This window comes from Neodiprion virginianus, chromosome 2 (genome assembly GCF_021901495.1).
Source record: "Neodiprion virginianus isolate iyNeoVirg1 chromosome 2, iyNeoVirg1.1, whole genome shotgun sequence".
NCBI classification, from domain to species: Eukaryota; Metazoa; Arthropoda; class Insecta; order Hymenoptera; family Diprionidae; genus Neodiprion; species Neodiprion virginianus.
Genome location: NC_060878.1, coordinates 10,395,237 through 10,413,087, shown reverse-complemented (window position 1 = coordinate 10,413,087; position 17,851 = coordinate 10,395,237). Strand labels below are relative to the sequence as shown.

General features: G+C 36.0%; 2 protein-coding genes across 9 annotated transcripts; one reads left to right on the top strand and one right to left on the bottom strand.

The window, feature by feature from the left end:
- Positions 1-21: 21 nt before the first annotated feature.
- Positions 22-3,881, bottom strand: LOC124297929 (E3 ubiquitin-protein ligase RFWD3-like). 3 transcript variants are annotated; one of them, XM_046749369.1, is made up of 3 exons: positions 2,633-3,881; positions 2,098-2,334; positions 22-1,831 (listed from the first exon to the last, which is right to left on the bottom strand). In XM_046749369.1, the coding sequence occupies exons 1-3, from the start codon at positions 2,640-2,642 to the stop codon at positions 345-347; spliced, it is 1,734 nt and encodes a 577-aa protein (XP_046605325.1). In that variant the 5' UTR covers positions 2,643-3,881; the 3' UTR covers positions 22-344. The 3 variants fall into 3 exon arrangements, with proteins under 3 accessions (XP_046605325.1, XP_046605327.1, XP_046605326.1); XM_046749371.1 differs by having other exon boundaries at positions 2,790-3,875; XM_046749370.1 differs by having other exon boundaries at positions 2,782-3,874.
- An 81-nt stretch (positions 3,882-3,962) lies between these two features.
- On the top strand, positions 3,963-16,850 carry LOC124297928 (ubiquitin carboxyl-terminal hydrolase 47). 6 transcript variants are annotated; one of them, XM_046749362.1, is made up of 19 exons: positions 3,963-4,076; positions 4,665-4,748; positions 5,165-5,215; positions 7,681-7,878; positions 7,994-8,252; positions 9,039-9,217; positions 9,345-9,519; positions 9,602-9,723; positions 9,840-10,033; positions 10,167-10,381; positions 10,509-10,732; positions 11,629-11,796; positions 11,883-12,264; positions 12,380-12,745; positions 12,829-13,269; positions 13,418-13,674; positions 13,803-14,165; positions 14,265-14,440; positions 15,248-16,850. In XM_046749362.1, exons 3-19 carry the CDS (start codon positions 5,198-5,200, stop codon positions 15,396-15,398), a joined length of 3,888 nt encoding a protein of 1,295 aa, XP_046605318.1. In that variant the 5' UTR covers positions 3,963-4,076; positions 4,665-4,748; positions 5,165-5,197; the 3' UTR covers positions 15,399-16,850. The 6 variants fall into 6 exon arrangements, with proteins under 6 accessions (XP_046605318.1, XP_046605321.1, XP_046605323.1 ...); XM_046749363.1 differs by lacking the exon at positions 3,963-4,076 and adding an exon at positions 4,255-4,272; XM_046749365.1 differs by lacking the exon at positions 5,165-5,215.
- Positions 16,851-17,851: the final 1,001 nt, after the last annotated feature.

Genomic DNA, 17,851 nt, shown 5'->3' with positions numbered 1-17,851 from the left:
CTTGATTTGATTGTGGAAAAATATAAATAGTATACAGTTTTGAATTACTGGAAGTAAAAAAATTATTCGGTCAATATTTAAAAACAGGGCTTATAGCACTCTTAAAAAATGTGCCTAATCTATAAAGAAAATTTTTTTATTCGATACAAAATACTTACGCTACAATAATCGGTATCACATAAATTTAATTACACACACGTATATGACATATTGTATAGTTTAAACAAGTTTTTTTCACTTTCTATTTCACTAGTAAATAAAACACATTCGATTATGATTTTACATCATGCTATTCCTTAATAACACTTGACGTCAACGTCTGTATGCATTTATCTTACAAATAATCAATTACCATATTTATATGCCCTTAGTTTCTTTTGAGAGAGCGTTGCTAGAAAGAGGTCATTGTTTTTAGTATTAAAGGCGCAGAAGTCTATCACAGGATCAGAAACAGGAAGATTATAGATCTGTTTACCAGTTGATATGCTCCAAATTGGTATAGAGCTGGTAGCTTCTTGATGAGCGGCTAGAAGCGTGTCATTTTCAGTCTTTATCTGACACGGTCTAGAAAGTAATTTCTGTGAATTTCCACCTTGGAAAGTGTGAACGATATTGCAAACGATTATATCCTCGGTACCTTTTTCAATTGTACAAACAGTATGCCTTGCCTGCGGTTGCCTGGGGTTTGGGCGAGACGAAACCACGACATGTTTGCTTTCGGAATCGTAGCAAACTGACACAAACGGCCCTTCAAGAAACATTTGCTTGCCTGTAAACTCCGCATCTTTGCTTTCGTATGCGAAACAACTATTCAGGCGACAAGCTATGAACCCTCCAGCCGGTATTCCACTGTCGTAAGCTGGTGCAACCTTTGCTAAAGCGACGACCGGTGATCTGTCTCCTGGTCCGTCTATTTTGCTGATTGGGCCAGCCGTTTGTCTAATATCGAATTGTCTGACAGAACCGTCTTGGGCACCGGCCAAAAAGACATTGTGATTATTACCGGCCCAACAACAGCTCCATAGCTGCGAATCCGTCTGATAATTGTGAACCACTGTATTATTGTGGATGTCCATCAACTTTGCACACTTGTCGAATCCAACACTAAGGAGTATTTCGTTTATGTAAGGATTGAACGACACGTCTCTGATGGCCTGAGAATGCAGGAAGACGAATTGTCGAGATCGAAATTCTCTGGAATCAATTTTTTTTATTCCATACCCAGAAAATAAGGCATTTGTGGATTTTTGTGATATGACTAAGGTCTGGTACCACGCATTATAGGCAAGAACTCTGCACCCGCCATCTTTACAAATGTCAATCGATCGTTCAAGATGAAATTTCTTTAACATTGGTTGCGAATTTGAGTGCTGTAGGCTCGATTGATATTCCTTTCCCATTTGCAGTTGCTGACTTTCAAGTTCTAATATTCGCTGCTTCATACCAGCCAGCTGTTGGTCGAATAATTTCTGCCGTATTATGTACCTTTCCAGTTCCATCTGCAGCCGACTTTTCTCTGCTGTAACTTTGCTTAATTCTACTTTCAGTTTGTCCGCTTCACTAGTATCAACTGCTGATAACTTTTTGACATACAATACGCGTATATCCTTAGCCGAAGCCTTGTGATTGCACTGAGGACATCGACGCGCTCCTGCGTTACATCCAGTTTGTAACCAACGCTGAATACAACTATATCCAAACAGATGTCCGCAGCGTAAAGAACAGAGACGATGTTCTCCAGAGTTGTTCCACAGATCCATGCAAATCGGACATGATTGACCCGAATCTAGGTCTGCCTCCTCATCCGAGCCTGGGTCTTTTCTTTTGTTTCCTATAAAATGAGTTTTGTCCATCGAGATATATTTGAATTATCTTAGGTAGATCAACGGTAACTGTTAATACTAGTTTGTTTTGCAAGAAGCAATTACGGTCCCAAAGAGATCCGAAACATCAAATAGGGGCTATAATTATCTGGACCTTGAATCAATGTCAAATATTTCATATGACTTTGAGATGTCAAAGGAAACATGACTTGATACTATGATGAAACAATATGTAAGTGCTTACTGCACCTTTGAATATTACTAAATAACTCACCAATTTCGAGAAGCTCTTCGTTATTGTTGTTTGCTTGTGGTTTTTGGAAAATTGGTACATTCTCTTCCCCTTGTACAGATCGAAAGATTACTGGTTCACTATGCTCAATAACCTGAGCTTCTTGGTCTGTCTCTGGTTCTGATATGTGTACCACTTCCCGTATAGGAGTGTTGACACGATTATCAGGAGCCAGGATTACTGGCTCATCTGCTTCTTGAACCTCCATCTCTTCTTCATCTAACATAATCAATATTCAATTAATAATAAGAATTGGATTATAAGTGTACATCAAGCTCGATGTTGAATGATAGCTGCGTGCAAGTGTTTCCTCAAAATCTTTGCCATTTTTTGATCAACTGTGTCTGTGAATAGTAATTTAATCGATGGTTAATCGTTTGCTGACAAGACAGGGTGAAACAAATTAAAGCATATAAATGAGGCAGAAAACAGTATCAGATGTGGGGTAAACGGTTAACGGTAAATTTAAAGGGCTTATTCCTTGGAAACGGAAAGAGAAAGATAAAAATCAACTCACTGTTTTCCATTTTTAACGAAGTCGGACAGGTTATACATTTAGAAGAAGAGATGAGGGTGCAATGCGGGATTAGCAATGGTTGAAACTTGAAATTAACAACAAAAAAGCGGTGATCATAGTAGGTAATTGGAAAAATATCACGTTTATACTTTTTTACCGAACCATCGATGTTGCCAAAGGACTTATGACTTGGTTTCACTCCTTTGGAGTGCTCACTTATTTACGCTCCGTTCTGTTAGGGTCGGTGTCCTAGTGAGAACAAACGGGAAATCGGAAATCTTCTCAATCTGCTTAATCTCATCGGTAAACAGTCAACGCGTCTTTCAACATCAATCGGTATTTGGCTAACAGCCTGTGTTAATTAAATATCCTTGAGTGTCAGCAACCGATGGCGGTTAATGGCGGTCGAATCTGCCTCCAATAAATGTAGGTAGAGTATCGCGATGATCCACGTTGATTGGCCACTCATTGAATCTACTTCGAATATTGGCGCTAATTTTTGACAACCTTAAATTTTAGGACTTTCAGAATTTTACAGTTTGCATCTTGCAACTTTTAACAATAATATTCTTTTTCACAACTTTACACTTTGTTCGAACGTTGTAAGAGAAAACTTGCGGGATATGAATAATCGTTAGAAGAGCGTCTCGTTAGAATGTTACAACACCAGAATGCAGGGTTCTTTCCCTTTTTATTGAGTTGTACGCTCGCAACTATGCTGCAAAGAAGTGTTTTTACATAAACTTTGCATCGCTTGCAAATATATTCTTCAGTCAACACCATGATCCTTGCTATTTTTAATTTCCTTCTGTAAATGTACGCTTTGCATGGCTTTCGACTTTTTTCTATCGAGCTCTCTGGGAATCGTATGTTTTGCGAAGTCATAATAAGCCACAATTGATTGTAATAAAATATAGTTGGTAAATTATTTGTGAACAGAACGAACTTTTGAATTACCCAAGGCTGGCTCATTTGTGCTTAGACGATTACTGAAAACTGGGTTTTGTGTCTTTTGGGATTGCGTGCTAAATGGCTCTCGCCGATGAAAAAGCTACCGTATCACCAACACGGTTTCTTATGGCCCCGGGCCTACCCAGGGCCCACTGAGACCCACTTACCCGCGGACTGGTTACGCAAAGTTATTTGTCACATGGATTCTTTGGAAATTCTGCGATTTTGCAATATCTGCGAATCATTTAAGAGGTTCCCGGAATGCATTTTTAACAAATTCAAAGATCGCCGGCTAACTTCATATAGTATCTTACCGAACTTCAAAAAGCGTGACTCGAAGCGGTTATCTCAACAATTTGTAGTCAATGCTTGTTCCGTGGTAGCTTGATCCAAGCTAGGTCCACGGACTTGCTAGGCCATGAAAAGAAAAAACTAAATTAAAAAAAAAGAAATATGGCGTAACGTGATTGCTACACATGTGTCAGTGAATTCGGTAAGTGATTTTTTGACGATAGTTTATACTCGGTGCAAGCGTAAAAACGTATTCCTCGCAATAGGACTCACTGCGCAATTATTTTTACCGAGTATAAAGATTTTCTCATTTTAAATAGTTATATAACTTCACGGTAAAATTATGTTCAGGACGCATATTTCTGACGTCGGTTGTTCAGCCATTTGAGAGAAACTTTGTAATAAACATTTTCTCGTTACTCTATTATCTCCTTTTCTTTTTTCTCAAATTCTTTTCATTTCATTTTCAAACTCACCTTGCTGTACGAATACGTAATTTTTTTTTCACAACATCTGCCTAATTACGTAAGACTAGTTATACGGAATTTGATTTGAAGGAATATAAATACCGGCGTCTTCACAACGTCGAATCTACTTTTGCTCACTTGTTCTACTGGCACGCAATCTCCCCGATCTTACGCCTTCAGATTTCCTTCATTATTTTTAATATTTATTTATTCACTTAACGTAAAAATAAATTAGCAGCCCCTACTTGCCAACTACCATGACGTATATAACTACATACATTCGACGTAACCTTGTTGGTTTTTTCCTTTTTCTCTTCCTACAGATCTCAAGCAGCTTCAGCGCATTACCAAAGGTTGAAATCGATTCAAATATTTTCACTATCACCAAGAGAGAAAGGAAAGACTAGGTGAGATTTGCCTTCTTTGAAACGTTTTCAGTAAAACTAAGCACTGTAAAGCATGTTCACTCTCCTCCATAACCTGTTAGCAATGTGACGAGATTCTTTTGTTGCCGTCGATCGAGACAGGAGATTCGAATAGCCATCGAAAGGTATCCAATTGCGATGATTGTCCCTAGATTTCAGAGTTGAGTGTTGGAAGTAAGAGACCTAGAAATTTTGCTTTTTCATAATCATTTAATGTCCTGTGCATTTATTTGATGGTTACTATCTGGCTATTTATTTGGTGGTATGTAATTCGAGATTAGATTTTTGAGCGATTAAACATTGAAGTGTGTATTTTTGTACTTGTTTTCTGTATTTTGTTTGCTTGTTATCACCTATTTTTGTGTACCTAATGATTCAATAGTACGAATTTATTGTAGATACCTATATGACGTATTTATTACATCACAAGGATGACCGTGGATTTTGATGTAAGTAGTAATTAACTACGGGATATTTGAAAATCTTGTCACATCTTCCATTCTTATTTACATGTCGTAAAAGAAAAAGAAATGAAAATTTCATTTACGCTATTGACCAGTCGCTCAAGACTTCCACTAAATCTACTGAAATTCAGTTTAAGAGAAAATATAACCACTTGATACTGTTTTTCAAACATTATTTACATAAATTTAGATTTCAACAAGCTTCTAAAGATGATTTCGCATTACAAAATTGAGAAAGCAGATATTATTTCCTGTTTTTATACCGAGAAAAGAGTCAAGAAAACGTTATTTAGAGGGTTTGAAAACCTTGAAAACAGAAATTTATCAAGTAATTTTACAATTTGTGCAAAATTTTTTTATGTAACAGGAGGATTTAATTTTTGTGACGGAGTGTTGGCAAAGTCTGGAAATCGGTGCCTTGAGTTTTGTGGCCATCCTTGTAGCGTATCTGCATGAAAATAGTTATATGCTCATGCCTCTGTTACACTTTTTCGACGACAATGTAGCAATTTAACTATTCTAAAATGCTAGTACTTGATTTTTCAGTTTCTATGTCATCAGTTGTTGTTAGGAAAACTTACGGCGAAATGAACTAATCTCCCTTCAGCAAATTATAGTACGGGTCTCTTATTCAGAGTACTTTACTAGAAAGAAAAGTTAACAGCTTAGAAAAGTTGCTTGTTTATAAAAGACTTCCATCAGAAGTTTGAATTTGCAAAGGAATGAGATAATTCCAATGAATCAATACAGATATGTAAGATATGAATTTTCAAAATATTGAAATTCGATCTTATCAAAACTCTTCGGTATTTTATCTATCAGTAACCGACGTACATTATCAGATTCTCATGTTTACAGTAAGTGTATTCAGATAATGCCGATAATCAGTTAATCCGTGAATTTGAGCCCAACCGGCTCAATGATTTTCAAGATATCGAATTCCGAGTTCGGAAATGCAGATCCGACTCCACTAGTAGCAGACATAGTTTATTAAATTGATTTTCACTGTAGTATTTTTCATAATTTTACCATCCTTGTAACTAATCAGTAATGTGTCTGTGTTCATCGGTTGTGATTTTGAACCTATAGCATATGAAGAAAAAAAAACAGATTTCACTGTATCCAGGGCTGATAACTTCTGTAACAGAATTTCGCACCATCCTGTTGTCTTTAAGAAAATTGCAAATATCAGGTACTGACATGCATGCAAAGGTTTTATTCTTCTCCATTTCCACCGATAATATTCCTTTTCCATCCGATTTATTGATTTTAATGAAAAAATTTGATGCAAAATGAACAAAGACTCGTCACAGGCATTGCGAATCAGTTTGCCCTCATATTCCCAGATAATTATCTCGTCAATATGTATGTACAGAAATATATATATTAGCCGAGATAAATATACATAGTGCGGAAAGTTTGGGGTGACGATGAGGACGATTACACAACTCGAAAAACAACTATCCAACAACAGTGTAAGAGAGGCTTAGGTATTAGTGTGCTTGTGAAGGCGAGTAAAAGCAATGCGCAGTGTAAATATGTGAAGGGGAGGTGGTAGTGATCTCAGAGAAGAGAGCCATTTTCAAACTCTTGGTTTAGATCGGCTAAATATAGCTGCAGGGTGTATAGGCTCCTGTAGTCTACCTTGCTCTGCAGAGCAGCGATATCCCACTCCATCACACAGATCTCGCTGATTTTCTACCTTCACCATGGCGAGCTGCCAAATTTTGTCTGCCTGAAATCTGTTAATAAGTTCTTCCAATTAATCTTAGAATCAGTAAATATCATTGTGAACTATGTATTCGTTTGTGCCAGTTAAACATGCGACTGTGTGCTTTCGGTGCTTTTCTTAGAAACTTGAAAGTTCCCATCCGCATTGTGATCCTTGCGACTTGTTGTCTTGGGAAGTAGTTCTATATTTAAACCGGAATTTATAACTTCACATTGTTCCTGCAAATAGTTATTTTACGTCCGCAGTTTAATTAGAATTACTTCATCATCTTTTTTTTTCACGAAATACTTCGATTATGTTGCTTGGATGATAAAATTATGTTCTAATTTGTTTGCAGTTTTAACAAATAGTTATTCTGTCTGGTACACGTATTGCTTTGATTAACCCTAAATTAAGTGAAATGGTTATTGGTTAAAATGTGATATTGAATTATGTATATCAATTGCCACCCAGTCGTGTTTCAAAATCTTTAGAAAGACTGGAAAGTGTTCATTCCTCGCATACGAGAAAGATCTATTTTTATTTTCATACAAAAATACATTTTATCGTGTAACTTAATATAACGAAATAGTCAAGGTGCCGCCGAATGCTTGTGGTAGATTTCAAATTCACTTCGCACTGACTAGCATTGCGGTAATATCATAAGTTGAGTAAAATTGAAACTAAGAATAAACGCACGAAATGTGCCTGCGACTAAACCTATATTATACATTCACAGGCTATGGTGTGTGCCGTCGAAGACTGTGGTGTGGAGTGCGTAGTTCGTGATTGCACTTCACGAGATGCCCAGCCAAAGTTTAAGCTTTCTCTTCACCCATCGACGACAGTTATTGATATCTTCAACTATGTAGCTCAACATTATTCCTACGATGTGGACAGCTTTGAGCTGGTGCTACAAAGTGCACGTGGTGAAGTGGTCAGTCGGTTTATTTTCACCCGTGTTCTTTTCGCTTTGAACCAAAAACTTTGAATACTGTGAATTCACTTCTCTCCAATATATGTAAATGTATGTTCTTTTTTTATACCTACAGGTCGAGCTAAACGAAGTAAAGGAAAAAAACCTGATGGAAATTGGATTGAATTTTAGTAACGAGACAAAGTACACACTGGTCGTGAGTGACGTTTCTCGCCATACTTCAAAGGATGCAGCGGCCAACAGAACTATTTCATCCATCAAGACTCCATTGTTTAGTCCATCCTCTGGAGATTACAACCGACCAGCTCCAGCATTCCAGTCACAAATCCAGGAGTTCACTTTTAATCATAAAAGTGTCATCAAGTCTGAGACTAGTAAGTTTGATGCACCTCGCGATACTTCAAAGTAAATTTCGTCGCAACGAGGCAATGAAAGGAAGCTTTTTTCACGTTCAACTCATTTTATTCTATCACGAAATATGGCTGATTATCATTATTCTGATTAAATTTTATTGATAAACAGAGCGGACGTTTCAGTTTTTGCTGCTTCAATACAGAGAAAGTGGTTGACTTTGAGCTCGATAGAGAGACTACAAATATCATCATCAATTACATTGTAATTTATTTTTCATCTAGTAATTTTGAATTTTGATCATTCTTCTAGGACGTAGAAGGGGGAAAGTTAATAGTCAAGGTATTACTATGATAATTTCGACTGTACATTTACTTGGATGACACTTTGAACCTGCCTGTTCCGCCATTTGACAGCATATATTTTGTAATCCGGTTATAGGAGACACAATTACTCAAATTTAGATATATGAAGCCAATTGTGCAGCATGATGCTAACATTTCAATGAGTTATTCATTTACATGTAAAAAATTCAACATGATATGATTGGAAAAATTATCTTGGACCGTAACGTTTTTCTCAAATTTTGTTCTTCAATGCTCACAACCCTTTATATCTAGTATAATATACTACATACAACTCTTTTCCGTTATGCAAACTATTCAATGTTAGCATTGATCAACTTTGCTTTCTAAAAAACTGGTTCAAACTTTACTTTACCAGTTGCTTTTGTATATCGAAATGATTAGACACTGATTAAACGACTCCTCTGTAATAATTCACTTGACCAAACAGCTGTAATCTTCTAGGTTACGTCGGTCTGGTGAATCAGGCAATGACGTGTTACCTAAACAGCCTTTTGCAAGCCCTCTACATGACCCCAGAGTTTAGGAATGCTTTGTACAACTGGGAATACGTCGATGGTTCAGAGAAAGATGAGGCCAAAAGTATTCCATATCAACTGCAGAAATTATTTCTAAATTTGCAGGTCAGTTTTCATAAATCAGATTATAAATTAGGGATGCAAATAGATATTCTAGAATATTCTGTATAGTTCGAAAGAAAATCATGTATTTCAAATTTCATTAATGCTATGATTTACATCTGCCGAGTAGACGTCAACAAAGCCTGCAGTGGAGACTACTTCTTTAACGAAAAGCTTTGGTTGGGACTCAACGGAAGCATGGCAACAGCACGATATACAAGAGCTGTGCCGAGTGATGTTTGATGCCCTGGAACAGAAGTTTAAAAACACACAGCAGGCTGACCTGATCAATAGGCTTTACGAAGGTATACTTTTTAGTCAACGAATACCTTTGTAATAAAATTATACATGATATTTACCACTGACACGCTGATCATTATTCAACAGGAAAGATGATCGACTATGTAAAGTGCCTAGAATGTAGTACTGAAAAGTCTAGAGAGGATACTTTTCTGGACATTCCTTTACCTGTTCGGCCATTCGGCAGCAATGTCGCGTACAATAGCGTGGTGAGCATGCTTCAATTTCAGGTCACAAAATCACGATACTGGAGATTTTTTAGTGTACTATCACTGTTTTGGACGGCAATTCACATTATATTAAAATATTTGTGATTCTTCTACAGGAGGAAGCCTTGCGAGCGTTTGTGCAACCTGAAACACTGGACGGGACAAATCAGTATCATTGTGAAAAGTGTAACAAAAAATGTAACGCACATAAGGGGTTGAAATTTTCAAAATTTCCGTACCTTCTTACATTACATTTGAAGCGATTTGACTTTGACTACAATACTCTCCACAGAATCAAGCTGAATGATAAGTAAGTCTCGTCTTGAATTGAATTTCTTAAGATTTGGATTTCTTTAACTCTTTTTTTGTTTGTCTTCAGTTCTCTGCTATACCGATCGTCACATATTGCTACAATATGTAATGCTTATATACTTATGTAACAGGGTAACGTTTCCCGATGTTTTAAATCTCAATTCCTTTGTCGCATCAACATCTGCTCACGAGTCTCCAGGTAGAGAGGAGGACACTGGCGTTGGAGTAAAGTGTGATGATAGTTCAACGACAGACAGTGGAACATTAGACGACGAATGTCCCCCGTGTGATAACAGCAGTGCAAGTACTAATCAATCTACAAATCACGATCAAGATGATGATGAAGGTACAAATGAAATCATACATTTTTTCTTTCCATTCTTGCGAAAAGTAAACTATTTTTGCCTAAATTGTTTTTCGAAATGTCAATTCATTCAATTTGATAAATAATATTCACCTTCTTACGTTGACAGGTATAGATGTAAGCAATGGACCCTCAACCTCAAGTTGCAGCAATCACAATCATGAAAATGAAAAGAATTCTGGAAATCGTGCAATTGATAAAGGTCCATATCAGTACGAACTCTTCTCCATCATGATTCACAGTGGGAGTGCAAGCGGGGGTCATTACTACGCGTATATCAAAGATCTCATGACTCAAGAATGGTTTTGCTTTAATGATCAGAGTGTCACGAGGGTAAGAGCTTTATTTTATTACGAAAACTATCTTGACTAGCAAAACGGCAAAATAAAAATGTTAACAATTGATGTATGTTAGCAGGTCTTATTCGTTTTATCAAATATTTTTGCCAATCTCATTAATTTTTATGTAGTGTCGTTTGATTGGTTTGAAACGGTACATATGAGTAGACGGCTGAAAAAGTGGGTGAATTTTTCAATCTCGTATCTCTGACAACCAAATATTCAATTCGATATGGATTTGTTTTCTTCAAAAGTGCGTAGATCAAACTTCATTTACATATTTTCTTTACTAGACTCAATTAATAGGAATCATTGTTATTGATAATAACGCCAACCAGTTCGCTCCGTGACATTTTTTGAGATGCTCACAATATCTCGAAAACGGCTTGAATGATTGATTTAAAATTTGGAGACAGTATTATTAGATAATTTATCCTCTCTGTTACGATCCGATTTTTTTTTTTTCTCTAACAAAAGTTATATTTGTCGTACAAAATTTACGAATTTTTTGTTTAAGTAACTAAGGATATGATAAGAAAACTTAGAACGCGGCAAAGAAAATGAACAATTCAAGAATAGTGTCTCCGAATTTTAAATCAATCATTCGACTCATCTTCAAATTTAAAGTGAATCAGTTGAGCTGTTTTGGAAGTACTGTGGTCACCAAACAAACTGGTTGACATTATTCTCAAGAACAATGCTACCTGTTAATTGATACTAATAAAGAAAATATGGAATTGAAGCTTGATCTAAATAGTTTTGAAAAAAACAGACCCAAATCAAATCAAATAATTAGTTGTCGAGGTATAAAGTCCAAGAATCTACCAAGATTTTGAGCTGTCTACTCGTACATACCTCCTTAATAACATACACGGATTAATTTATTTGCAGATAACTTATGACGATATTCAAAAGACATATGGTGGTGGACCTACTCGAGCTTACTATAGTGGAGCATACAGCAGCAGTACAAATGCTTATATGCTTATGTATAGACAAATAGATCCACATCGTAACAAGCTGCCGATGCAAGCAGTAAACTTTCCCAAACACATACAGGTACATTGTGAATCTAATAGATTTTTAGCTACTGGCAGAATATTATCACGTTGTTGAAATCTTTTTATTTACAAAATCTCAATCAGGATCTTTTGAAGAAAATGAAAGAAAGTGAAGAAAACGACCGAAAGAACAGAGAAAAACAGATGTCTATGTGCAAGCTTAAAGTGTATTGTCATCACCCGGAAGAGGGCAGGCTCACAGATGCAAAACTTTACGTATTGCAAGATGAAACGTTACAAGAAACGACAGAGGTGGCTCACAGAAGGCTTGGTTTAGAAGGAATAGTAAAGCTAGATCAATGTCGATTAGTTAGTTACGATCATAACGAAGATTTGATCGAACGAAGCTGGGAAGGATCCGAGTTGATGGAACCGATCGGTGACATTTGGCGTAATAACAGCCGATTCGATCTCCTGCTTCAAATACGTCGGAAGGACGAGCAGTTTGAGACTTATTTGCCAGGAGGTGAGTTTTTCCGACAAGATAGATAAAAGGAAGATGCAATGTATCAGATATTTGACTTTTATTTCTACTACATTTTTTCAACCTAAATATTTCAAGAGATTCTATTCTATTCCAGGTGTTGCAACGAAAGTATTTGTTGTTGATATTGATAAAGAAGAAGTTGTTGACGGTCCGATAAGTGTGCGAGGTTTATTAACTCAGACCATCAGGGAATACAAACTCGAGTTGTCAAAACTGTTAAAATTGGATGCCAAGCAGATAAAATTGGTCCTACAAAAATATCCTTCAGACAGCCGGTTGCTAGATAAAGATGACAATATGCTTCAATCTGAGGGATTTTATGGTCCGAATAAAATTTTCGTTGCCACAGCTTTGGACACAGACGAAACGAAACCTTTCCACGAATCTAAACTCCAAAAGATTATTGAAAATTTCGAGTACATCATCTCCCTTCGCGTATTGTTACCTGACACAAGCAAAGGTAAGCTAAGATTAACCATTTTTATTGAATTTTTTGCGGAAGAATGAAGTTGCCATTATTTTGTGAATAAATATTTCATTTAGAAACATTAGACGATTTGAATATTCCATCCCTCGAGGAGACACGCAAGGGGCAAGAAAAATCGATAGCGAATGGTCCGATAAAATCATCTCTTGGTGACATGATGAACACGATGATGACAAAGAACAGCGAACAAACCAAACCCAGTTGCGGAATCGAGGAAACACCTCCGAAGACTAATACATCTGCGCAGCTTGGAGAGGGCGAAGATTGGAATACACCTGAGCAGAGCAACAGCGAGGATAGCAGTCTGAGTGATAGTGAACGAACGTTAATGGGGGATGTTCCCGATTATACTAATTGCGTAGAACCTCAATTCCCCAATTCTGGAATAGTTTTTGATTACGCCCCACCCAAATTGACTCGTATGGAAAATTGGGATATCGATGATGAATCTGATTACTATTTCAAAGCTATTCCTCACTCAGAAGATTCGCAAAAATGTAGGTATTACATTTCTAGAGTAAAATACGGCCTAACTTCGATACTGTTCGAATAAAGAAATTTCTCGTGACATTTATATATTGCGAAAGATGAATAGGGCTATTCGTGTACCTGATTTAATAAGCTTGACATTCATTTTCCTCACAGTACTTAAAGTACTGGTGGATAAGAGAATGCAGTTGAGCACCCTGAAGAAGGACCTTGAGCCGCTCGTGGGTGTTCCAGTAGAGTATTTCAAAGTCTTCCGGCACTCGTCGGACTCCGGGGAAACAGAGTGCAGTAGACTAACTGAACAATTAAGTTGTTATCAAGACGGCGAGAGACTCAGTGTGAAATTAGGACGTGCTTTACGCAGCGGAGAGTTCAAAGTCAAGCTGTTCCAGCTACTTATTCATTCCACTGAGGTTTGTTTTTGTAATTTTATGATTTAATAGGACTTGTTTGTGTTTTAATTTTTTGCATTAACGAGGAAAAGAGAACGAGAAGTATGCATCTTGTCGAACCATTGTTTAACGCTTGTTTTATTTTTTAGCCATTTAAATTTTTGTGCGATTGGATAGTATCTAATGAAATGACAGTTGGTCAGGCAAAGAAGGAAATTCTAGCCGAAATAAAAAGAAAGTATAATATTGACATACCGTACGAAAAGTGTCGTTTGAGGAGGAAAAATTACAAGACAGCGTCAAAAGTATGTTTAGACGAAGAAAAGTTCGAAGTATTACGTTTATATACACAATGCGAATTATTCGTACAAGAACTACCTGACAAGGAGACAGTCAAAGATTACAACCAGGTTGTTCTGTTTGTGAGGAAGTGGTCACCTTCCCAAATGCAACTAACTCCATTCGAAGAAATCACGATGAATGGAAAGTCCATTGAAGAACTGAAAGAAAAGGTGAGACAAGATTGAAATTATCAGTTGGTGATTAATTTTCGCATTTCTGTTACGAATGCCAATGGTTCCTAACGAAATATATTACCCACTATGTTTTAGTTATCCTCGATATCAGATATACCGGCGCAGTACATAGAGGTAGCCAAGGGTAGAAACGCATTTCCCTGTGATATCTCTGTACTTCAGGTGCAAAGTGAACTAAACTGGAATCACCAAGCAACAACTATAGATACCTTACCACTTAATCTTGAAGACGGCTCAGTTGTCTACTTTAGGTTTGTTGATTTTAGGAATTTCTTTAATAGAAAAATCTTTATGAAGTCAACATGAGTTTTTCCGCGGCAAGTAACCCATGGTTTTTTTTCGCTGTTTCGAATTTTATACAATTACAAAGTAAGCCGCATTTCATTTCATTTATCAACATACGTACTTACAAATGACTCTTGCGGGCTGAATTAGTTTTCAGAACTTAACTGAACGTAGAATTTTACTTCGCTTATAATTAATGACATTTCATGAACAGAACACTGAAAATGCTGTGCGGAACTGATATAAAATCACAAATATCTCCAGCGTTTTAAAAATACATACTTCGAAAATCCACAATATCAGAAAAATCTAAAATTTTGGAACATTATTTTATACTGAAATGTTTGTCTGAAGGATTATTTTTTAACAAGAGTTAAAAAGTACTTTATCCATTTCATACTCCAGTTCCAGGAATATTCCGGTATTTATGCTGTGAAATGAAAATTTACATAGTTATGTGCCATAAAAAAAATTACGGTCAGCAAAATTATATCAACAAGTTTGAAGAGTTTTTTTTATTGATCTGTTAACTTTTTCATTTCTAAGTAATTTATGATGATAAAATATAGAAAGAATATTTAAAACGTACTCTTTGGATCGGTATTTTTCTTCTGTTCAAGTTATTCAAGTTGTTCTGATTTATATCGAAAGGTATAAAAAATATTGAACTGGCTATTGGAAAAAGTGGCCCAATTGACAAAGAGCCTTTTATATGATGTATATACATACACGAATCAACGTTTAGACATTCTAAAAATGGTAATGTTTTACAGGGATAGCAGAGAAGAACCTAAGCAGTTGAGCTCCGAAGAGCTCAAGGAGATCGCAAGCAAAGAGAGTTCGCGTCTGACGTCACTCTCATCGACGTCAAGTTATAGTCCGCGGCGAGAGCGAGCGCTAAAAATATATTTGGACACCAAATGATCCCCGAACTGCATTTGGTGTTGATTTTACGCTGCTGCAGTAAGCTAGGATTCAACTAACGTGTTTGAACAGATTTACTTATTTTTGGTGCCCAGTTTCAGCACGATATCAAGAGTCCGTTCAGTACCTAAGAGACCTGATTAATATCAAGGGAAAAATTCGATAATACGATTAATTTTTCTAATACGAAATTGTGGGTCTATGTGTACAATAAAAGTCGCAAGAACTACAGTTCCGCAGTTTGATCGTGTTTTGCATTTGTTATATATATATATATAGATCACCATTTAAAAACTTGTCTCATACTTGAAAGTGTTTAACATCCAAGTTTTGTCATTCATATACATTTTTACTATTGGTATAATTTACTTTTTTCCTGATGTTAGAGTTGAACGGACTATGTATAAAAGTAAGCCTATTATGTCGATGCTATCGAATTCAATTCAATATTATTGAACGGACTATGTATAGTAATATGCCTATCACAACGATGCGATAAATTCAATTTAATAAATCGACAAAATACCTTCACGTATTGATGATGCTGGTTTGGAAAGTTCTTAGGACGGTGATGAGTTGTTAGTAAAAAAAAAAGAAAAAAAAAAGAGATAAAAATGCGAATAAAAATATTTGTTTTCTAATCATCTATCATTACACTTTGCAAGCTCCCCGAAAGTCACCGTGTTTCATAATCTCACAATTGTTATGTTAGTGATTGTTCATATTTATTACTTGTTTGTGGCTCTGGCAGTAAATAGCCTGATTCCAGAGATTGTATTTGTATTATCTGACCTTCTGATCCTACGAACTTGCCACTTTTCCTTAATACTCACCGATTCTCTACGTCTTCACAGTTTTTTTGATTGTTAGAGTTTGTAGCAGCGTACCAATTATTGATCGGCGTTTACCATAAATGGCAGTTGAGCTCTCGACATTTTTTTTTTTGTTGTTCTGGCTGAAATGTAATATACATATTATAATCTTCAATGTTATTCATTCTGGAACTTGTACATTAGATCTGTATTTTTTCAATCGCGCCGTTATCATGTACAAATTACATACAGGCAGTGAGCATAAGAGCTCCGGCAATTGTTATTGCTTGCACGCCACCCAAAGAGAGAAGAACTTTCTTCTTAGTATCTTTGGTTTTTCATATATATAGGGTACATATGTATGTATAACTGTAAATATTTGTGAAATAAGTAAGCCTGTAATACCTGTTTCATGACGTGTGTGTGTGTAGTGTGTGTTTGTGTGTGTGCGCGTGTGTGTGTGACATGGTATGTATTTTATTATTAGCGGCATGCTGTTTTTCAAAAATAACTTATTAATGACAATTGGCCTTTATCTTTCCGCGTAATGTACTAAGAAAAAAAAAACTCGACATTAAAATTGGTCCAACACGATCGTCGAAGTATAAACGTCTCTCTGAATCCCATTGTTATTGTAAATCTGAGATTAATGTGAAACAATTCTTGTACCTGTACGTCATATATGATGAAGCGAAATTAGTATCTTGAAAGGACGGATATATTTTGACGTTACATATCCGTTTCTTTAGAATATAATGTCTTCGATCGCTTTGATTCAGCCTTCGTTTCAATAATCTTGAATGAGTTTTACCTCTTATAATACTGCCCTGTGTTTCTTGTGGTAACATAACAGCGACCCAAAGCTTGACCTATTCTTGACTTCTTACCATTATAATCATTTGTATTTAATGTGCATCTCGCCCATATCCATTCTATTAAGAGTAAGTTGTCTTACAATTTTTACTTTTATTTGCATTTGCGCTACCAGAGATCTAACCGCATCTGTATTTTACAACGAGCTGTATGAAATAAATTACATTTATAGTTATTAATAACGGAAAATTATGAAAGTTCTTTCGCTTTAATTACTTGTAGATCGTGTGGGTGTTGACCGTGACGGTTTTATTATTATTAATATTATTATTATTATTATTTATTATTAGTACGTTTATTATTATTGTCCCACATCATTTCATATTCTCTTTGTCAGTTTCTAAAGAATTAAATAAATATGTTGCAAAATTTTTCATTATCCTTCGACGTTCGTTCAATCTTGTCCTTACACAGAGTGTCATGGATCATATATATATTACGATATAACAATCCAAGCGAAATACGTCGATACTTAGTCTAAGTAATCAAATATTGATTTAATATAGGGCGGGTTTTTCACCAGCGAACTATTTTAATCAGGTAAGCATGTCATTTTCGTATCAAATAAATTTGGATATAACCGTACATTTGTTTATTCCGTGAATGCAAGAAATCATAATTGAATTACGTTAATGACTTGAACATACAACTAAGATGGCAGAACTATTCAAACGAAATTATTTTCTCCTCCGTTCAACGTATAGATTTATAATGAATACTTTTCGTGACACTGATCGAGCATTTAACTAGTCTAATCGGTTTGTCGAA